The sequence below is a fragment of the Muntiacus reevesi genome, chromosome 6 (assembly GCF_963930625.1).
Source record: "Muntiacus reevesi chromosome 6, mMunRee1.1, whole genome shotgun sequence".
Lineage (NCBI taxonomy): Eukaryota > Metazoa > Chordata > Mammalia > Artiodactyla > Cervidae > Muntiacus > Muntiacus reevesi.
This window is the reverse complement of record NC_089254.1, coordinates 78143400-78165367: the sequence shown is the minus strand read 5'-3', so window position 1 is coordinate 78165367 and position 21968 is coordinate 78143400. Positions and strand designations below refer to the sequence as shown.

Genomic DNA, 21968 nt, shown 5'->3' with positions numbered 1-21968 from the left:
AGTGGCTTTCCAAAACATCAAAGTATAGTGTAAAACTGTAGGCAAATGACAAGGAGAATGAAGAAGAATGTTAATGATAAACACTTGGGTAAAGGTAGAAGATAAGAAGGATCCAGAGAAGAAACAGGTAGAGTCAAGCCAAGGTCCCCAACATGAACATGAAGAGAATCTGAGGAAAAAAGAAGGAAGTCTTTTCCAGTTGATTATCTATTTTGTGACAGGTACTGTGTAAGATTCTAAGTATAGAAAATACTGAAAAGATACCTTGGGGGAGATTTTATTACTGTCACATCTACACTGTACCTCCCTACCAGATTTGCCTGGGGGAGGATTATAGTTCCTGCCCCATCAACATCAAGCTTGGTTGTAGGACTTGACTTGGCTAATGAAATGTGAGTGGAAGTGCCCATGTGCTACTTCTGAGCAGAAGGTGTAAGAATCATCGCATACTCTTATCACGTCTTTTCCCCTTTAGTATGAGCCCCATAATGTTCCAGGCTGGGGCTGCTTCTCCAGCCTGGATCTCAGAGTGAAGGGAAGATGAAGAACACGTCTGTGTACGTTTTCATAAGTGAGAAACCAACCTGCTCTTAAAAGCCAACGAGGTATTGCCACCACGGCATGACCTACCAGAAAAAGCCTCATACAATGGTTCACCATCAAGAGCGGAAATGCAGAAAGGCAGAGGAGGTTGAAATCTAACAATAACAGCAATAAAAAAAAAAAAGCCAGTGGAGTTGCTGAGCAGAAAAGCATTAAAGGTATTTACAGAAACACTTCAGAAAGGAACTCAAATTGAAAAGATGATGAACAAAGTGAATGGTTTAGCAAATGGAGTTTGAGAGGGAGTCATGTAATTGATAGAGGTAGCATAGTACTGAGAGAGGACAGCAAGGCCAGAATCATTTGTCCCAACAGATGGCAGATTATTTAGAGAAAACAATATGTGAACTTCAGACATGTGATCTACCCAGGCAGATCTAGAACCAGGCTGATCTAAAGCCTACATCCTAAAAGGGGCAATTAGGAAGGTATGACTCCCCTAAGGCCACATTTTTCAAAATAAGTTAAGTGTAGAGTTTGGGGGTACTTAATGGTTTGTCTAGGTCACTTATAGCCACAAAATAAACCTAAAACATCTCTGTGGAACATCCATTTATTGAGGTTGAAGGAAGCTAAAAGATAAATCATGACTTTGCCACCACGAAGCCACCTTGTTATGATGTAGAATGAAAAACTGCACAGAGATGAAACAGAACTTCACAGATGTCTCCTGTCTCCAGACATCTGCTTTTGGGCTCTGCTCTACTGCTGTTCTGCTCCTTCCCTAGAAAAATGCAAGAAGCACTTAGCTAAGGCAGGCCTCATGTCTCACCCAGAAGGATGCTCTCCCTGCAGGAAGTAATACAAAGCCAACTAGAGTAAATGGTGGTTCTGAGTTACCACGACTGCCGAGAGTACCTGGAAACAATAAAAGAACAGTGTGGAAGGGCATTCTTTCCCCAAATATTTAAGGAATAAAGCATGTCAAATTAAGTCCACTACTAAGTCTCTGCCTTTTCTTTGAGCACTAGAAGGACAATGAAATATTCAGGTTCTAATCTATACGCTGAATTCATCTAGCCCAAGGGGGTTAATAAAAAATTTTTTTAATAAATTAAGAATCCCAGGAGAAATGTTAAATATTGTGCATGGAAGAAAGTTCAAACTATATAATAATGGCTTAACTAGATGAGTTCAATTTAACTAGATAAACTGGAAGCTAATTTAAATAACTTTATTCTTCTCCAATTATTAACACTCCTAATTTTCCCCATGAGTATTAAGGTTCATAAAGCATTTGGTAATAACCACACTGAATTTCATATAAAGTTCTGCCTGAGTCAAAAAAGTATAAGTCTCTAGAGAGAAATTTTTCACCTACAATATGTCACAGAGTAGTTCTTTTGCACAAAACCTATTGCATAATAAAATTCTTGCATCATTATTCTATCTGAATCACAGGTAAGGTTTAAATGAGAAATAAATTCTTATAGCACTGCTAAGATTTCACTGAATCTAAAGTTCATCCCACATTCCTCTGAAAATTTCCATTTCAGTAATTCATCCTTGAATTATCTTTGTGCATGTTTATGTGTACAGAAAAGAGATTCAAAATTCCACAACCTTGAGAATTTTCCCTGCTATTTCTTAATATTGTTATCAACAGGACAAGATAAAGTTATTATTCTAACTCTTGGTCACACTCTCCTCAGGGTTTATGGGCAAGAGAATCTTATTATAATTAAGTTGTCTGCATTGCCTACTAATACTCCTATTTGGAAAAAGATCCAAGAAGGATTCACCACCCACCTGGCATATAGTATAATAACATGGCCTTGGTGTTACTCAGAGGTTCTTCATTTTTTTCAAATGAATCATTTATCAGTGTCAGAAGCAGCTGCCTCTCAAGCCCAGAAGGTCCCCCAGGCCTCACTTTCTTCCCACACAGCCTGAGGGGGTGACTTGTTTCTCCCTCCTCATTAAAGCAGCTTCCACCCACTCCCTCCCTTGGGTGTCACACCCTCACAGGGCTGGAGAGAAGGAAGCTGTCTCCCCAGTCTTCTGTTTCCTGGCTGTCCTGGAAAATAACCAGGGTCATTTTGGGTTTCATCATGAAGTCACCAAGAATTAATAGGCAAGCAAAAGTATTCATGGTTTTAAAAGCTTACAAAGGTCTGAGAATCATCGCCTCGTTTAAAAAGAAAATTCCCCTTTTTCTCTTGCTAAGTGGTCTCTTGAAGCTGTTGCTTTCTTCCCCTAGTCCTGTGAGCACATGGTAATCTGCCTCTAAGGATTAGACTGAAGTATAAAATCTAATTAAATAGCTGGAGAAAGAATGCGGCAGGCACACCACCATAGAAGGTTTCAGGTATCTCTGTTACCCAATACAAAGAAATTACATTCCATATCTAATTAAATGTGTTTCCAAGTTGTTTTACATCAGATTGGTCCTCAGAAACACCAGTTTCTTAATTATTTGTTTATATGTCTTCAGGGGAGGGGAGGGCAGAGAAGGGCGTCCAGATCCATACAGGTTGGGCTCTTGGGCAGTTCTCACATAAGTCTCTCTTCAGCACCCCGGACAGCTCCCAGACTCAGCTGTTCTTAAACTTTCAAGAATTAATCTATGCAGTATCAAATGATCAACTGTAAAGGCTACCACGTCAAAGTTTCCTACTGCACTTTGGTAAGCGCAAAGCAGTGTTACAGACAGATTTCCTACAAGTTGATCCAGGTTCCTGGTAAGGAAAGCTACCACAGACCAACACACAAAAATAGTGTCTCAAAGTCCTACAACTATGGCAAACTGTCTCTGGGCATTGTGCTTAAAAACAGGACTGCATTAAGCTATGATGAATAACATTTGAAGATTAGTGTCATGTCTTTTACTGTTTAGGTACATTAAATTCCAAAGCACTAAAAAGATACTATATATATTTATGCCTAGGACTTCAGGAGCCAATACAGAGGTAAAATTTTGTTAGCTCACTTTGCCCAGTTACTTTTGCCTGAAAGAAAAAAGACAAACATGAGACATTAATTTTACCAGATTGTATATACAATTCACAGAATGAATTAACTAAACTCATGGCAACAGTGTCTATAAATTCAGGGGCACCATGCCCCATACTATAATACCATGTGCATGACACCTTTGTTCAGGGAATATATACCACTGGGTCCCTGAGTGTACTTGCAAAATCAAATCCAGTGCATTTTATTTGCAAGATTATACAGGTCTAGCTAAACATCTTAAGGTAACAGGTATGTAATACCTATTAATAGAGCAATGTTTTGTTGAATTGACTTGTTAAAATATGGTAAATGTAATTCTGATTTATATTTAGAGGTACTTTTGTTTTAAAAATAGGAAAAAAAGCAAGCAGCATCCACAAGACAGAAAAATTTTTATTAAATATCCTTTTTAACGTAGAAACTGTCAGTTGGTGATTAAAAAGGAGTCCAAGTGGAAGGCCAACAGCACTAACAGATGTATAAAACCTGGATCTGAAGAGATATAACTTCAAAAATTGGGATTTCACAACAGTAAGTCCCATCTGTTCACCTGTGATCATGAACCTATAGAAGTTCCCAGAGTTACATTATTATTTTTGTCCTTTACTGACATTATTTTTTCTCCTGAAAAGGCTAAGTAACACATCAAAATTAAAATTGGCTCAATTTCTCAGAGTTCAGACAGGTTAACTCAATCTTAAAAGTCGTGTGAGTACATTTTGTGATCATTTTTGAAACTGAGAAGATAATTAGATTATCAAGGAGATGAGATTTAATGGAGTCATAATCAGCAACTTGATGAACAGATGACTAATAATGTCTGAATCCACTTATGATCAAAGTGGCACTCCAGGCACTCTTGGTTTACTAAGAAATAGTGCTCTATTCTAACAAGTTCAGGTTCCGGTTCAGTTGGAAGATGAGAGTTTTTCAAAGGTAAAAGCAGCAGGATCTCAGGAACATACATTTTTTGCTTCCTTGCTTTGAGCTCTTTGTAGTTACAGGAGCTCTCATTAAGAAACTAGCATTGATTTCATAAACTGATTTCTTCATTTTTAAAAATTTCTTTTGCAAATCTTCATGCAAAAGATACAAGATAGACAGGAGATTGAGTGCATTTTGAAATCACATTTCTGGGCAGTAGTGGGTGGTACACAGAAGGAAGAGAGACATCAAAGAGGACATCTCAGCTTCCACAGTTTTATTCAAGATTCATGGCCCAATTTCCAGCTACCCTTGTCAGCATCCTCAAGAGCATCTATGATCTGAAAACCAAATCAAATACCTTTTGCCTTTCAACAAAGTAAAATTAGAAAGCTAGGTAGCAATTACATGTACCATTTTCCATGTATTTCCCTTAAGCCAACTAACTTGAGTTTATATAGATCTCTACTCTGATCTTTTGGATCAGAGTTACTCTATTGTGTGTTCAAGGAGATAGACTGCCTAGTTAGAACTGTTAAACTCACCACAGCAGGCAGGCCAGATATTGACACAGTTATATATTATTTTTCTAAACATGTACCCACAGGCTATGATCAATCAAATAACCAAGAAACTCCCTCAAAAGTTGTTACTAAGAAGAAATATTTTAAATTTTGGAAAATATTTGCACACTAAGATGGCTTTCAGTATTATGGAATTCTCACAGAAACTTGGAGTTAACCAGAAAAAGCAGTAAACTTTATTTCCAGAGACAGAGACATACATGAATTTTCTTAAAATATATTGTGCAATTGTTGAGTGCAAATTCAATGGAAACCAAGTATAAACGCAAGCAACAAGACTCAACAATTCTCTCATAAGTTGCTTGGAAGAAATTAACTGGTAGCAATTAATGAATTGATAAGCTAAGTCGCTTCAGTTGTGTCCGACTCTTTGCAACCCCATGGATGGCAGCCCACAAGGCTCCTCTGTCCATGGGATTCTCCGCGCAAGAATACTGGAGTAGGTTGCCATTTCCTTCTCCAGGGTATCTTCCTGACCCAGGGATCAAACCTATGTTCCTTACATCTCCCGCATTGGCAGGTGTGTTCTTTAACACTGGTACCACCTGGAAATATATTAATGCCTACAGTCAAAATATTATCTAATCACAGAATAGTGAGCTTGCTCTAAAACACAATACATGAAAAAATAACTACAAATTGGAGAATGTAACTGGAATTCAAGGACTGAATAACATTCTGCATAATAATAATGACTTACTACACTGTGACTAAAAGAAAATAAAGCTCTTAGAAGACGGAAAACACTGTACATACCAGCTGGTAATTATGGAGCAGCATGGAACTAGGGCAGCTTCAAAATCCAGAGAGGGGACCAGAGCCTTTCTCTAGTCTTGATAACTCAGGTTAGAATCAAGTCCAGGCAATGTGAGACACTCTCCAAGGGCTATTTGCTGCCAAAAATTAGGATCAAAGAGATAAAGTAGATGACAATGAAGGGAGGCTTTGATATTGAATGAGGGAGGAGGCATGTAAAATCTAAGACAAAAGGTGAATACAGAGATATGTGTGACCAGGAGAGATATACTGACCAAGCACCTAGCAGGTGCTAGAGAACATAGATTTCTTTAATGACTGCAACAGGTTGCTTTCCTTTAAACATTTTATAACCTAATGAGGATATAGATGTACACCTAAAATAACTGTCATACTAAAAAAAAAATGGAACAAGAGTTATTGGGTAAGCTACCAAAAAAAAAAAAAAAAATGTACTCTGGAGTACACAGAGAAAGAAAGAAACTGGCTGAGGAAACTGGACAGACATTAGGTAAGAAATATCTTGTAAGTTGACCTTAAGCAAAGGTAGGACTTAAACATATGGAGATGGCAGGGCAGGCAAGGATAGTACAATCATAACAAAGCATTTGCAGTGGAGAAAGTGGAAGAACAGCTTGGAAGTTAGCAGGCAGGCCCTAAATAACACCATCAGACATAAGAACAACCAATTATTCCTTTTTATATTATGGTTACCTGTGTTACAAAGAAATAGTTCTAGGATATCTGCTCAAGAAAATCACAGAATTTTTCAGAATGTAAGTGTGGCTTGCCATAAATAAAAATTTTATCCACACATTAACACACTGTAGGAATACATTTCATATTGACTTTCTTTTTTTCAAACTTCTATTCTGTAATTTTTAATTATTTATGGACATATGTCCTAAAAAGTGTCATGAAACTGCTTACAAATATTCACACACTATTCAACACTTCTTCCATTCCAGAAATAAAAATGTGCTCTAGGAACATGCTCCAAATGATCATTTCTGTCACTAATTCAGATTTAAGTCTGACAAATGTTTTAAGGCTTATGTGCAAAGCACTAGATTCTGTGCAGAGAAAAAGATGAAAGCAGCCACATAGGGCCCCTGGGCAGAGGAGAGATCAGTATGAAGACGTGACTTTAGCTTCCAGACAATGGATTATCCTAACAACAGAATCGCTGGCTGTGGATCCTCCAAACTGGAGAGATTTCAGCGTCCCAATATCTCTCCCCTTCCTCATCTGTGTTACACCAAATAGGCCGGCACCTGGTGGTGGGCATGGAGAGCTACACGGAATTTCAGTGGGGACTGAGAAGCCGTGAAAATGGGAACAGAAGTGAGATTCCCTTCCCCTCTGTATGAGAAGGTCTAATTTCAGATTGTGCCTCCATTAGGGCTCCCACATCTGTACTCGCTGAAATGTGATCAAAGCTGGTTATCTGGGCCCCACCAGCCCCAGGGTTATTATTTTGTTGTAATCTGCACATCGGCCACAAGCATGGTATCTTAGTTGACAAGTGTACGAACAGGAAGGAGAGAACCCAAAGACCTTTCTTTTACTTGGGGACCTACTCTGGATTCCTTAACACAGCCGTGAGCAGGCACTCCGGGGAACCGACGGGAAAGCACCCAACATTCACAACAGTCATTTCTGCTATTGGTCAGTAGTGCTGGTAAGAAAGGAAACAAAATAAACCCTCTGGAAAGGAAAGGGTAAAGTCACATCTCATTCTTCCTGCTGGGTACCACTTGTCCATGGAAAGCCCTGAGTTCTCAGGGGGTGGGAGTGGTTCACTTGATTCCCATTTGCTGGACCTTCCTCTCCCTTCCTCCCTGTCCTAACTGAGCTGTTCATAAAATCTAGACCACAAAATCCATGACAACGCAGAGTGCAGTGAACAATGAGAGCATATGCACAGACCCTTCAACCAGGCTTTTGGGCTAACACAAATCAAATAACTTTTAGGAAAATAAGTCTGGCATTAAAAAGAGAATTGGAAGCTGGAAAAAGATAAAAGCTAAGCCTCAAGCTCAAATACAGACCCATTTCCACCATGAACGAGCAGGGAATATATGAATTACTATAAGGACTTTTATGATTTTCTTCAAGAGAATTTAAAAGCAAGCCCAAAATGTTTGAATACTTTCTAGAACATTTTAGTAGTCTACTACTGATGTAATGCTAATTGAGTATGGTCAGATGACTATAATATAACGCACCAATCCAAAAAAAAAAAAGTTCACCTTATACTATACATAATATCTTTTTGGATTTGAAATATATATACACAGAAAAAAACAAATCTAGATTTCCTAGGTCAATGTCCTCAGTGAATGCCGCTGTAAGATAATGCCTTTGGGAACTTCCCTGGCAGTCCAGTGGTTAAGATTTTGCTTAATCTGGGAGTTAAAATCCCACCTGTCTCATGGCCAAAAACCCCAAACATAAACAAGAAACAATATTGTAAATAAATTCAATAAAAATGTCAAAAATGGTCCACATCAAAAAATCTTTAAAGATAATGCCTTCTGCCTTTAGAATAATGATTCATGTTAATACTAAAAATAGTAGGCTTTGCAGAGGTCACCACAATCTTGATAGATCCTTCATCCTTGGTTAATGTTTCTATACAAGGACTATGTCTTTTTCAGCATATGCAGAAGATGGGAAGTGGTCACCAATATGTACTGGGGATTAAAGGGACACATTTTTTTCCCTCTAGGGTATTAATAAATTCAGTCTTCAGCCATTCTTCCCAAACTTTAATACATTTTTATAGAAGATTAAGAAACCTATCTCCTCAACTTCCTCCCACTCCCTCCTTTTTTCCTTTTCTCCCTCTATCTACCAACAAGGTTAAGGTTCCCTCCCTCCTAGTGGCATGAAAATGACTATAATTTACTCTTTCTGGTTAAAACAAAAAATATCAAAATGAGCACTGACAAATGCAAGATGGTTTTGATGCAAGAGTATTTCCAAAGGGAACCAAATAGTGTCAGGAGACTCCCTGAGAAATACTATTCCTACATTTCCATTCTGCTCGTTTTATTCTTATAAAGTAGAATTGCTTGATCAAGTTTCCCTAAATGTTGAAGTTTTACCTATATCCTGAAATCTGCTAATGATCTTGCCAGAACTTAGGTGCTGTTCTTCAAGAAAGACAGCATACTTACTATTGGCTCCACAATATTTGATAATGTTTACAGTGACAGGAATAGATGGCAGAGCAGTATTAAACTGATAGAAGTTGATGATTTAGCCAACTGCACTTTTCTCTAATACCTTAGAGAAAAAATAGTCCTCACCTTGTTCAGTCAACAAAGTCCAAAAAGAACAATAAAAATTCACTAGAGTTGGAAAATGCAAAGTACTACCTTACATAAATGCATTCTTGAACTTCATGTTCCCCAAGTTCAGCCTTCTGGGGTGCTAAAATATCATACTATAATAAAAGGGATAGAGAAAAAAAATCTAACAGCAGAGAACTAATTAGCTCCACAGGGACACACTAGACAGGAAGACCAAATTTCAAAGCAGAGTGTAATCCTCAAGTAGGAAAAACTATAAACACAGTCACTTCTTCTATTCAAATTCAATCCCTTCAAGCAGACATTGGGGACCTCCCTGCAAAGTAACAAGAGCACTGATTGACAAGTTTATCTATGGGAAAGTTGCTGCCATCCAAGTCAATAATCTGCACGAGCACTCTTAATGCATGAAAAGTCTAAGAGAACTCACCAAATGCGGACGTAAGGAAGCATGGAGAATCTGTTCTCCCAGAGGAGACTGGAGGGCACCTTCTTCTATGGGCCAAAATCCAACATTTTTCTAAGAATTCTCTCTTCTACCGTCATAAATCCAAAGTTCTCTATAAAATTTAGTGATTTGAACAAGAACTAGTTTTCTCTCTATCACTGCTTTCTTCTCCAACTCCCCTCTCTCTTTCCACATTTTCAGATAGAATGAGATCACTGTCATTCATATTAAATTGAGTTCCCATCTGTCCAACCTTTAGCCTTAGAATGAAATTGGAGACATTCAGGAATGTGCTTTGGTGAAGACTAGTCTACCTGGTCCTACCTGCTGGATTTTATATCCCCTGTGGGTAAGGAAAAGAAACAGCCTGCCTCCAGTTAGAATGCAGTCAAAAACTCTGATACACAAGTGGAAAAAAAAGAAACCTCCAGGGTCAAGGGTCTAAAAACAGAAGCAAAGGGAGTGACAGAAACCCAGTGCTGATTTTCCACTGCTAAGTTGTCATCACTGACGCCATGCATACTTATCTCTGAAGCCACAATTTCATCTGTAGACATTGGTGGCTACAATAAAAGCAGGGAAATAAACCCATGTCCTTACATTGTCCTCACGTCCAAACCCCATTTTCCAAAGTTGGTTGTTGCAGCCCAACTCTGAATTGAATTTTCTAACCTGAGAGGACCCTGCTTCCTTTTCCTAACGCATGCTCTCTACAGGTGATATGCTAGCCACATATCAAGCCCTGGAGATATAAACAAATAATTTTTAAAATAGCTTATTTATTCACATGTCTGTTAAACACTGGAGAAGAAAATGGCAACCCGGTCCAGTATTCTTGTCAGGGAGATCCGATGAACAGAGGAGCCTGGCAGGGTACAGTCCATGGGGTGGCAAAGGGTCGGACACGACTGAGCGACTGAGCAATCCTATTACTACTGTTAAGCACGCAGCACCTAAGAAAGGAACAAATGTCACAAATTGCGTTTTTCAACCTTTTTTCATTATCACCGCCCTTTAGGAAACATTTTAGGCATTTCTTTCCTAATCATACTCCTTCATAAAATCTTTAAAAAAAATTATAAAGTCTTTAAAAATCATAAAATCTTCATAAAATCCTATATACAGATATACCATCAGTATTTATGTGACATATTCTCATAAAAAGAGTACAATATTTTTCATCCACCAAGAACCAGTTTTCTCCATCTTAAGAAGAGGTTATCTCTTCTGAGAATTCGTGATCTTGATGCATGCAGCAACTGAAGTAATTATGCCAGAAATATTTAAATACTGATAATATTTAGTGGAATGTAAATCACTAAAAAGATCGCCTTTCCTTTAGATCAGTAATCTGTATTGAAGAGCTCCAGGAAAGCAAAGTCTCCATCTCCTGAGATTCTAAAACACAAATCTTCTTCCTGCAGTGCCCACTACCTCTTTGCCTTTACACAGAAAAAATCTACAGAATTAACCAGTGTCTCCCTCAAGTTAATGCCAAGCTCAATGAACGGGTTCTTTTTTCAACGTCAAAGCATTTCATTTATGCACTAAAACACAAAGTCAACCCATTACCCACTCCAGAAACTAGATAAATGTACTTGCCTCTTGCCGTTTGAAGTTCTGGACATATTCTTCAAACTGTTCATCTTTTGTCTCATCAGCTTTCCCAAGCTTCTGAAGGACCTAGTTTGTGAACAAAATAAAATGGCTCTGTTTACTAATGTTTTCAACAATATGTGGAAGAAGGCTATTGTTTCACTCTTCTGAGGAGATCTCCCTCTTCGCACTGCTAGTTTTTCTGTTCTGGAATCATCATGGCCTAGTGCCTTTGGAGTTGGACAGACTTGGATTTTAAGCACAGTTCCACCACTCTAAGGCTGAATGACCTCGAGGAAGAGTCATGCTATACTGAAATATTTATTTATTCACATATCTTTTCTCCAGTAGGTTGTACATGTGTTAAAGACAAAAACCAGGCCTTGTCTTTTTGTCCAAAGTATCTGGCACAATGCTTGATGCATAATAGTTGCTCAATTTTTTGTTAAACAATGAACCAAAGTTATTTGAGGAAAGTATTAGCCTATTTCATAGGGATGGTTTTAGAATTACTGGAGCCAGGTACATGGTAAGTTCTCCCCCAACCATCTCCTGGTAGACCCTTCAATTCAATAATTGCTCAAAGGCGGCCCTGGGATGCACAAGGCCCATATGAAATATATAAATGAATAAAATATCCAGAAATATATAAATGAATAAAACAAGGCCCCAGGACTTAATCTTAAGAAACTTATTATCTAATGAAGTAGACAAGGCAAGTTTACAAATAAATCAAGACAATGTGTAACAAGCAACATGAAGGGGTTACAAGATGTTAGAAGCAATATCCCTTCAGGGAATGCTGGTGGAGATTATTCAAAATGTGCTGGAATCCACCAATTCCACTCCTGGGCACATATCTTGGCAAAACTGTAATTCAAAGAGATACATGCACCCCAATGTTCATTGCAGCACTATTTACAATAGCCAAGAGATTGTAGCAACTTAAATATACATCGACACATGAATGGATAAAGGAGATGTGGAACATATATACAATGAAATGCTACTCAGCAATAAAATAGTGAAGAAATGCCATTTGCAACAACATGGGTGGACCTAGAGAGTATCAAACTAAGTGAAATAATAGAAAGAAAATACCATATAACATCACTTGTATGTGTAATCTAAAATAAGGCACAAACTTATTTACAGATTTATTTTTATTTGTGCTCATTTACAGCACAAACAGAAACAGATTCATAGATACAGGAAACAAACATGGATACCAAAGGGGAAAGGGGGTGGAGGAGGAATGAATTAGGAATTATGCATTAGCAGAAACAAACTACCATATATAAAATAGATAAACAACAAGGTCCTACTGTATAGCACAGGGAACTATATTCAGTGCTTGTAATAAACCATATTGGAAAAGAATATGAAATATATATATACATATATTAATCACTTTGCTGTATACCAGAAACTAATATAACACTGTAATCAACTACAACTTTAAAAATGTGCTGGGAACTCCAGCAGAAAGGAATGTGGCAGAGTACATTCCAGCCAAGGAAGCAGCCTAAGAAGGACCACTGGAAAAATTATGATGGACTGGGCATAAGTGGTTCTGTTTTCCTACAGCACAGGACGGGGTATCAGGAGAAGCAGAAGAAATGGTTCTCAGAAACATAGCAGAAAGTTACTTTGGGCCAAAGCAGAAGGATCCTGAGAGCCACATGGAGATCACTATTTAAGGTTCCCAAATCTAGTATCTAAAACACTGACTTATTTAAGAATTTACAAAAGCTCCATAAACATTGCCTTCTCAGAATTTGTATTCCCTATAGCATTACCAAATATATTTTCCTGAAGCATAAGCATATGGGCATTAAAACATATATTCAAACAAAGCACTTTCTATAGTTAAGTTTTAGGGCTTCCCAGCCCATTCAGTGGTAAAGAATCCACCTGCCAACACAAGGTGGATAATGTGAGTTGGATGACAAGGTGGATGACTGACATGAGTTCAGTCCCTGGGTGAGGAAGACCCTTTGGAGAGGGAAATGACAACCCACTCTAGTTTTCTTGCCCGGAGAATCCTGCGGACAGAGGAGCCTGGTGGGCTACATTCAATGGAATTACAAAAGAGTCAGACAGGACTTAGCGACTAAACAACAACAATGGCTACGTTTTACATCAGCTTATGCTAATTTGTTTCCTAAAATCAAAGATGTAATTTTGTACAAATTGATAATTCCTTAGACCAGTTTAGAACGTCTTAAATAAGCCTAAGTATGGAAGTATTTACCCAACAATACAGAGTCCTTGCAGATTCTTCCAAGAAATAAATTTTCTTTGGAGGTAAATAGTAATTATTCTAAGTATGTAAGTAAAAAATGATTATTTTATTCTACCCTAAAGCTAATTGTTTATAACATATGCTAATATTCCTTCTTTTCACATTAATAAACAAATATTTTTTTAAATTTATATAGACTCACATATATTACCAATTACTCAACTTTACTCAATGTCATTTCACAAACCAATACGACATATGAATATTATGAAAGATATATTATTCCTCATTGCAAATTTATTATTTAAACAGAGTTGGACGAATCCAGTAACATAACTACTAAAAGGAAAATAATCACTCTATCAACTAATAATCTCTTCTCAGTTAAGAGTTTCTTTGAGAGACAAAGCAGAAAACACTAAATTTTTCAAAGAACTGGACATTGTAACTAAGGAATAAGCTGGCAAGCATAAAAAACATGATCAAACATACATATGGAGTATTTTAAAGTTAACAGTTGTTATTCTTGGATGGTAAGATTCAGAGGGATTATTATTTTTCTTTACAATTTGCTATATTTGCCATTATTTCCTAAATGGTCATATGTTACTAAAATAATCAGAAAAAAATCATAAAGATAAATAATCAGGAGTTTATCATACTGATAGCCTATATGTAAGAGATTTATGTATTAGATTCTAGTACAAGTGAGAAGATTGTTAGTAACTGGCTGAAAGATTCTCCTCAGAAGAAACTGATGAGTGAATTACTGCCAACTGGAAGAAAGACTTCCAAAGGCAGCCCTTAGGACCTATGTCTGATTCAGTGGTTCGTGTGTAAAGAGAGGGTTATCAATAGTACCTACTTCACAGTATTGTATGAAACTACCAAGGATACACGTGGACAGGCAGAGCTTTGGTGCCTACCATATAACTGCTGCTGTTGTTATTTAGTCACTGAGCTGTGTGCGACTCTTTTGCGACGCAACTCTTTTGTGACCCCATGGACTGTAGCCCATCAGGTTCCTCCATCCATGGGATTATCCTGGCAAAAACACTGGAATGAGTTTCCATTTCCTCTTCCAGGGAATCTTCCCAACCTAGGGATCAAACTAACATCTCCTGCACTGGCAGGTAGGTTCTTTTCTACTGAGCCACCAGGGAAGCCCAGAAAATAATTAATGCTCAATAAATGTCTACTCTTATTAGAGGTATTATCTAACCTGATTAAATAACTTATCAATGGCCTAAACTTACATTGGCAAAAAGCTGGGGAGGATATTGGATATGTTACATGCTGAGAATAAGGATTCACAAAAAGAACTTTAACAATTGAAATGTAACAAGGATAAAATGTAGGTCAAAATATAATTGTCTAAGTACCAGATTTTTGTATTCAACTTTCAACTATAATACAACATGATGGATGTTAAGAATACATGGTTTCTGCCCTTAAGTAGAAATAAGGAGTAATTTCAGCTGACAGTCAATAAGAGTTGACAAAGTGATACTGTTGCCAAGCAATCTAACATAATCTCAGACTGCACTAATAAGCCTGAGAGATAAGAGGAGAGCAGTCTTGAAAGCCTCTCTGTTGGATGTGAGGGCGATCTGGTTGCAACATCTGTCACCCCACTGATCACCAGGGTTGATTCGGCTGATCTGGCTGGCTAGGCAGGTGTCCCCTTCCTCCCTCACCGCTCCATGTGCATCCCTCCCAAAGCTGCGCGCTCGGTCAAAGAGGACAACCATCCCCGATAGAGGAGGCTCGGTCTTCAGTCAGGGGTATAGGAGTAGCTGCGCTCCCCTGCTAGAAAGCCTCTCTGTGGTGGACTAGCTGGTATACACAAAGATACACAGACAACCTTGAGCCAGCTGAAAGGGCCCCCAGAAAGGCAGAGCTGACCCCATAAGGTAAGAGGCATATGTGACACAGTACACTGCGTGTTAGTCGCCTGCCCGACCCTGGCGACCCCATGGACTACAGCCCACCAGACTCCTCTGTGCATGGAATTCTCCAGGCAAGAATACTGCAGAGGGCAGCTATTCGCTTCTCCAGGGGATCTTCCCCACTCAGGGTCCCGCATTTCAGGCAGATTCTTTAATTAATATATTACCAGGGAGAAAGTACTACTATCTTCAGATACCTGAAGAGAACCAACATAAGGAAGGAAGATTGGACTTTTCTCAATAAAAAACCAAGATGAAGAACCAGCACAGAGTGACTTCCCTGGTGGTCCAGTGCCTGAGACTCCCCGCTCCCAATGCAGGGGGCCCAGGTACGATCCCTGGTCGGGGAACTAGATCCCCCGTGCCCCAACTAAGAGTTTGCATGCGGCAACTAAAGATCCCACATGCCGCAATGAAGACCTGGTGCAGTCACATGAATAAATTAAATAAATGGTATTAAAAAAAAAAAAAGAACCAATATGGATAGGTAAAAGCTATATCAAGAAAATGTTTTCACCGGAAATTTCTATCATGTGTTTCTAGAAATTAGTTTGTTGGTGGAGGAATGAGCTCGCTGTCTTAGATTTATTTGAGCTTAACCCAGAGTTAGAAGTTCTACAAAAGGAATTTATTCATTGAAAAGATGAATGGGATAAGTCATACTTCAAATACCTTCTAATTCTTGAATCCATAATCAATGTATAATGTTAGACATTTTCCCTAGAGAAGAATACAAATCTCAGTGAATAGAAGGCAGAGAAGAATGCCTGTTTGTTTTCATCTCTGACTGATATTGACTTGCTGAAGACTGCTTGCCAAATCCTGTGGTAGGGGCTGCGGAAGAGCGAGCTGCGTCCCCCAGACTGTGGTCATTTGACAGCTTGAGCACGGGTGCTACAGCGGAACTAGGGCAGATGTGGCCAGCATGCTAGGCAGAGGGCAAGTTATGGGAAGGCTTCGTCTGCAAGCCTAAAGACTTCAATCTGCTTGTATAGACGGTGGGAAGCCAACGAAAAGTGTCTCTTCCCTGGAGGCAGCTACATGATTAAATCTGTGCTCCTTGGTGACACTATTAAGGACAGCTTAGAAGAGAGAATGACTGGAAAAGTAAGGCCAGTTAAGGAGCTATTTAAATAGTTTGGGCAATAAATGACAGCTGGAGCTAAGGAACAGATAAAACAATCTTCATGAAGCAAACACACAGAACATCATGGCTTATAAGATGCAAACGGTAAGGATAGAGGTGAGTCAAGGATGACCTCATTTCCACTGTGGCGGCTGAGTGGGTCATCTGGTGACAATCAGATGCTCTTCCCAGGGAGATGGGAATGGTTTAGATATGGGACTGTAAAAGGTAAGAACCAGAAACACTCAGCAGAAATTCTGGATGGAACCGAAGGCTCAGGTGAGGCAGAAATCAATGGTGAGTGGTACCCATGTTCAAGCAGTTTCATGATTTTTCTCCAGCAGCCTTGACATAGGTAGTAAGATTGATGCGCTACATAGGAAGTATCTAAGACACCAAGGACAATGAAACCTAGAATTGAGATTACAAAAAAAAAAATCCTTTTACCTTGTTTAATATCACAATATTTCAAAGTGTGTTTATAATTTAGGTGGCCTTTCTCCTTCACCTCACCACTAGTTATACTGAAAATACCAATTAAGCCTGAACGGTTTGGCATCACTGATATTACAAGAGGATTACTACTATATATTCAAGCATCTGATACTCAACTTAGATTACAATGGCTGCCCCAATGATGTGAATCTCACATACTTTTCTAGAGCAAGTGTTCACATGTAGTGTCCAAGGCAAGTCCCTAAAAATTTAGAACTCTTTTTAATTTGGATAGTTTCCTCTTACTGTAAAGTCAAAACGCTGACCAAATTTCAAATTCTCAGAGACCAGTGCAAATTAAATACTGACCATTATAACAGTAATACTTGCCTTCTATCCATATGTTAAAATTAGGAATGGAATACTGTGTACACAACTTTCAAAGAAAGTAGCTGGCATTCAAAATCAAAGGCAAAAATTCACAAGCTTCCATTCCACATGGAAACCCCTTTTTTTAATTAGGGGAAGGATCTAAGAAGGTCAAGAAATTTATAACTCTAACCAAGAAAACCAGCCCTGTGATCCAAAGTGGGAAACTGATAAGAGAAGGGAATGCAGAAATGCAGACAACAAAGTAATTCAAGATGAAAGCCATTGGGGGTGTCAGAGACACATTTTTATGTACAGCTTGATATTGCGATGAGGGTGATGGTTGAAAGAATTCTGCAGGATTGGCCTCCGGGATGCCCTAGAGAGATTCATGCATTTGATTAGGGCTTAGACCAGACAAGCTTCCAGCTCTGGGTGAGTCATGCTTCCTTAAACCAGAAAGTCAAAGTAATAACCCTACAATTTAATTAGAGTTCTCTAAACAAAGAAGTGTCTCTCCCTTCACATTTTCTGTATTTATAATAATAATAAAAAGAGCATATCAGATTATGTATACATTATCCACAGAACCCAGGAATCAACTACACGGGATGACCATGGCCTTTTTTGGATAGAATGCAGAGTTGGTCTTCCACTGCCCTCGCCCAGGTGACTCATTCATTGATTTGTCTGTATACACACTTATCCATTTACCAAGCACTCACTCTGATGGTGTCAAAGATCCATAACCTTGGACTGGAGGGTGACCACCAGGTACCTACAAGCATATGGTAGCTGCTTGTCCTGCAGGGTCCTATGGGCATGTTTCCCAAACTTCAGGATACTAGTCCCTTGACCTCTTTCAGCATGTGTTGCAAAATCTAAAGAAGTGGCTTTAATGTGCCCTAAATTGAGAGGAACAAGATGAGTCACCCTTTGGTACAATTCAGGTGCCTGTCAATGTCCTACACCTTGCCCTTCACCTAGTCCTCTGCAGGATGTATTTCTGCACTGCTGTGACATCCACTTCTTGCCCTGGCAGATTTCAAGAGTACATTAGCCATCACATCATCAGAGCCTCTCAAGAGGTTGGCATGAGTCTTCTTGCTAATTCTGGGAAAGACTTTTAGGGAAGTAAATAAGAAGAGATGAGAGAGGAAAGGTTCACAGCCTTCCACCCCACTTGGGTGGCCTTCAGGCTTAGATAGTTTTGAGAATAACATATGGTAGAGAGGAAGTACAAAGTCTCAGACATAAGCAGATTTATCGTTAAGTGGGGTAGCGGCAATCAGGAATTAGAAAGCAGTTTGTGGCTCAGATGGTAAAAAATCTGCTTGCAATATAGCAGAAAGACCCGGGTTCAATCCCTGGGTCAGGAAGATACCCTGGAGAAGGGAATTGCAATGCACTCCAGTATTCCTACCTGGAGAATTCCATGGACAGAGGAGCCTGACGGGCTACAGTCTGTGGGGTCACAAAGAGTCAGACACGACTGAGCAACTAACACTGACTGACAGGCTGGAATGAGAGGAAAAAAAGGTCAGAAGACTGAAAAGGAGACAGAAGTTAAGTGAGGTGGGCCCCGCAAACTCAGATACAGTAAACACCAGGCAAAGCTGCCCTCCATCAGGGTCTACCTGGTGAGGTACCATGTTTGATTTCTGCTCTCTGCTATCCTCCCCAATCCTTTACAGTTGAGGACATCGCAGTCCTCTGACTTTAAAAAAAAATCTTGTTTTTTAAAAAAAAAAGAGAAAAAAAAAAAGTTAAGGGATATTGACGTAGCAAAGATGAATGTACTGTGAGCTTTGGCATCCAACTCCTTCTTCTTTAGGAAACCAGGGGCGCCCCTCTGTCCCTCTGGGTTGGGTCACATCATCTCAGGACGACTTTTCTATGAAACCCAATACCTCTAGTATCCAACCCAGAATACAATATTTACACCAAGATGCAGTGACATAAAAGTCTGCTAAAGCCTTCAAGTCATCGTGAAGCTCTAAGAGGAACCAGATTTTCTTTCTTCCATGGCTCCCCCATCAAGGACAGAGCACTATCTAATGCTAATATTGCAGTGATCCTCCAACCTCATTAAATCATTCAAATTAATCCTCATGCTGCTGAGCAATGGGGAGATATTCCTCCATTTACCATGAGAGAAAACATGTCTGCCAAACTGGTGGCAATCTACCTACAGAGGACCTGGCACATGGCCATGGCAGCCAGGGAGGTGGCTACACCCAGGCCCTTCACTGGGGGCAGTCCTGTTCCCGATTCCTTCCTATAGACGCCTCAAGCCATGTTGGTGACCTCAGGTACCAGTGAAAGATGAATGAGCAATTTGAAAACTCTGGTGTGCAGTACAAATATGAAGGCATATGTTGATTTAGAGGAATCCAAAGTCCACAAAACTGTACCCAGGATTTCACTTGGGAGCTGTGAACTGCCTAAGACAAGAGGGAGCTGATGGGTAGGACTCAGATGAAAAAGAGAGTCCAGAGAAGAGAGAAAGGACATGTTCTTGTGAAAATGCCTCTTGTGAAAATGTCCCCATCTTAATAACTCCATAATTCCCTTATTAACTATTATGGAAATTTAAAATACCTCGAGCACAGTTCCAAAAGCATGTTATCTAAAAATGAATTTAAACAATGGTGGCCTGAATGGGGAGGGAGTTTAGGGGAGATTGGATACACATGTGTGTATGGCTGGGTCCTTTCCCTCTTCACCCGAAATTCTCACATTATTAATCAGCTCTACCCCAATATGGGCCTCTCTGGTAGCTCAAATGCCAAAGAATCTACCTACAGTGCAGGGGACCTCGGCTCGATTTCTGGGTTGGGAAGATCCCCTGGAGAAAGGGATGGCAACCCACTACAGTATTCTTGCCCAGAGATTCCCATGAACAGAGGCGCCCGGGAGGCTACAGTACACGGGGTTGCAAAAAGTCAGACACGACGAAGTGACAAACACTTTCACTCCAATACAAAATAAAAAGTTTTTAAACAATAAAATAAAAATTAATTTAATCCTTCCAAAAATCTTGTGAGTTAGGTTATAATGGCTAGCCTCATTTTAGTGATAAGCACACTGAAAACTGGATGGGTTAAGTAATTGACCGCAGTCATAGAACTATATATAACTGAGCTGAGATTCAAAGCAGAGAGTTTGATTTCACAGTCAGCTTCTAACCACAAGGCTAAAGACAGTAGCAGGTAAAGAAAGATAGCTTGGTGGCCACACTCTTCCCTAGGCAAGGAAGTCATTTCCACTTTTTTTTTTTTTTGCCATGCTTCTAAGCATGTGGGGTCTTAGCTCCCCAACCAGGGATCAAACCCACATTCCTTGCATTGGAAGCATGGTTACTTAACTACTGGTCTGCCAGGAAAGTCCCGTTTTGGGTTGTTTTTTTTTTTTCTCCTCCCTTCTATTGTCACTCCCATTGACTGTATGTATCACACTGCCAGGGACATCATTATAACAACTGCTGTACCCATACTTTTGTTAAACGGAATCATCCAACACCATATCCATCCAAAATAGGTCACTACAGTCATTCAAATACCCGGAGTGAGTGCATGTGGGTTACACAAAATATGCATTCTCCCCACTCTACCCTTACTTAGAAGTAAAGGTCCCATTGGCTTCAGATTGGCAAAAAGCCTGGGAGGACATCACCTCATTATAAGAACATTAGAGATCAGACTACAAATGTCTTAGCAACAAGTGATGCAAAACAATAAAACAAAAAAACAACCTCAGGTACAGAGGAGTGCAGTATAGCCACTGTTCTAACAATTTTATTTGTTTATTTAATTTTTGCTGCCCAGGCTTTTCTAGTAGCAGTGAGTGGGAGTCGCTCTCTAGTTGCGGTGTGCAGGCTTCTCATTGTGGTGGCCTCCCTTGTGGAGGGCAGATCCAGGTACGCAGCCTTCAATAGTTGAAGCACGTGGGCTCAGCAGTTGTGGTCCCAAGGTTTGAGAGCACAGACTCAACAGTTGCAAGACATGGGCTCAGCTGCTCCACGGCATGGCGGATCTTCCTGGAGCAGGGATCGAGCCTGTGTCTTCTGCAATGGCAGGTGGATTCTTTACCCTGAGCCACCAAGGAAGCCCTAGATACTTGTTTCAAAGTGTTCTATGGGCAAGCACTTCACTGTTTCCCAAAGTTTTGGTGGAAAGAATGGTATGAACAGATCCTTACACCAAAGTCTGCGCTGAGGGTACTTGAATGATACCAGGAAGGACACTGGCCTTCTTCAAACAAACTCCTTTTTTGTTTTTTAATTAATGATGCCTTTGGTAACTTGACCCTTCCTGCCTCACATTGTGAATACAAAGAGAAAAATAAGGGTGCTTAAAGAACTTTAGAAATCACATTCTCAGTAATCTCACATTGAAATACCACCTCAGTTTCACAGGATTCCTAAACAGTCCCCCAAAAGCCACACAACACACTCCAAATGCCAGGGTTCGTCATTACCAAGGATTTTAGAAGGACCCATCAGGATGTGTGGAGAAGGCAATGGCACCCAACTCCAGTACTCTTGCCCGGAAAATCCTATGGACAGAGAGGCCTGGTGGGCTGCAGTCCATAGGGTCGCAAAGAGTCAGACATGACTGAGTGACTTCACTTTCACTTTTCACTTTCGTGTACTGGAGAAG

General features: G+C 39.6%; 1 protein-coding gene across 1 annotated transcript in view; it reads right to left on the bottom strand.

Moving 5' to 3' along the window:
* The window catches only part of AMPH (amphiphysin), a 210967-nt gene that overhangs the window by 96850 nt on the left and 92149 nt on the right, over window positions 1-21968 (bottom strand). The window contains exon 2 of the mRNA XM_065939340.1: window positions 11190-11270. Coding sequence (XP_065795412.1) covers window positions 11190-11270 — 81 coding nt within the window. The remainder of the gene's footprint in view (window positions 1-11189; window positions 11271-21968) is intronic.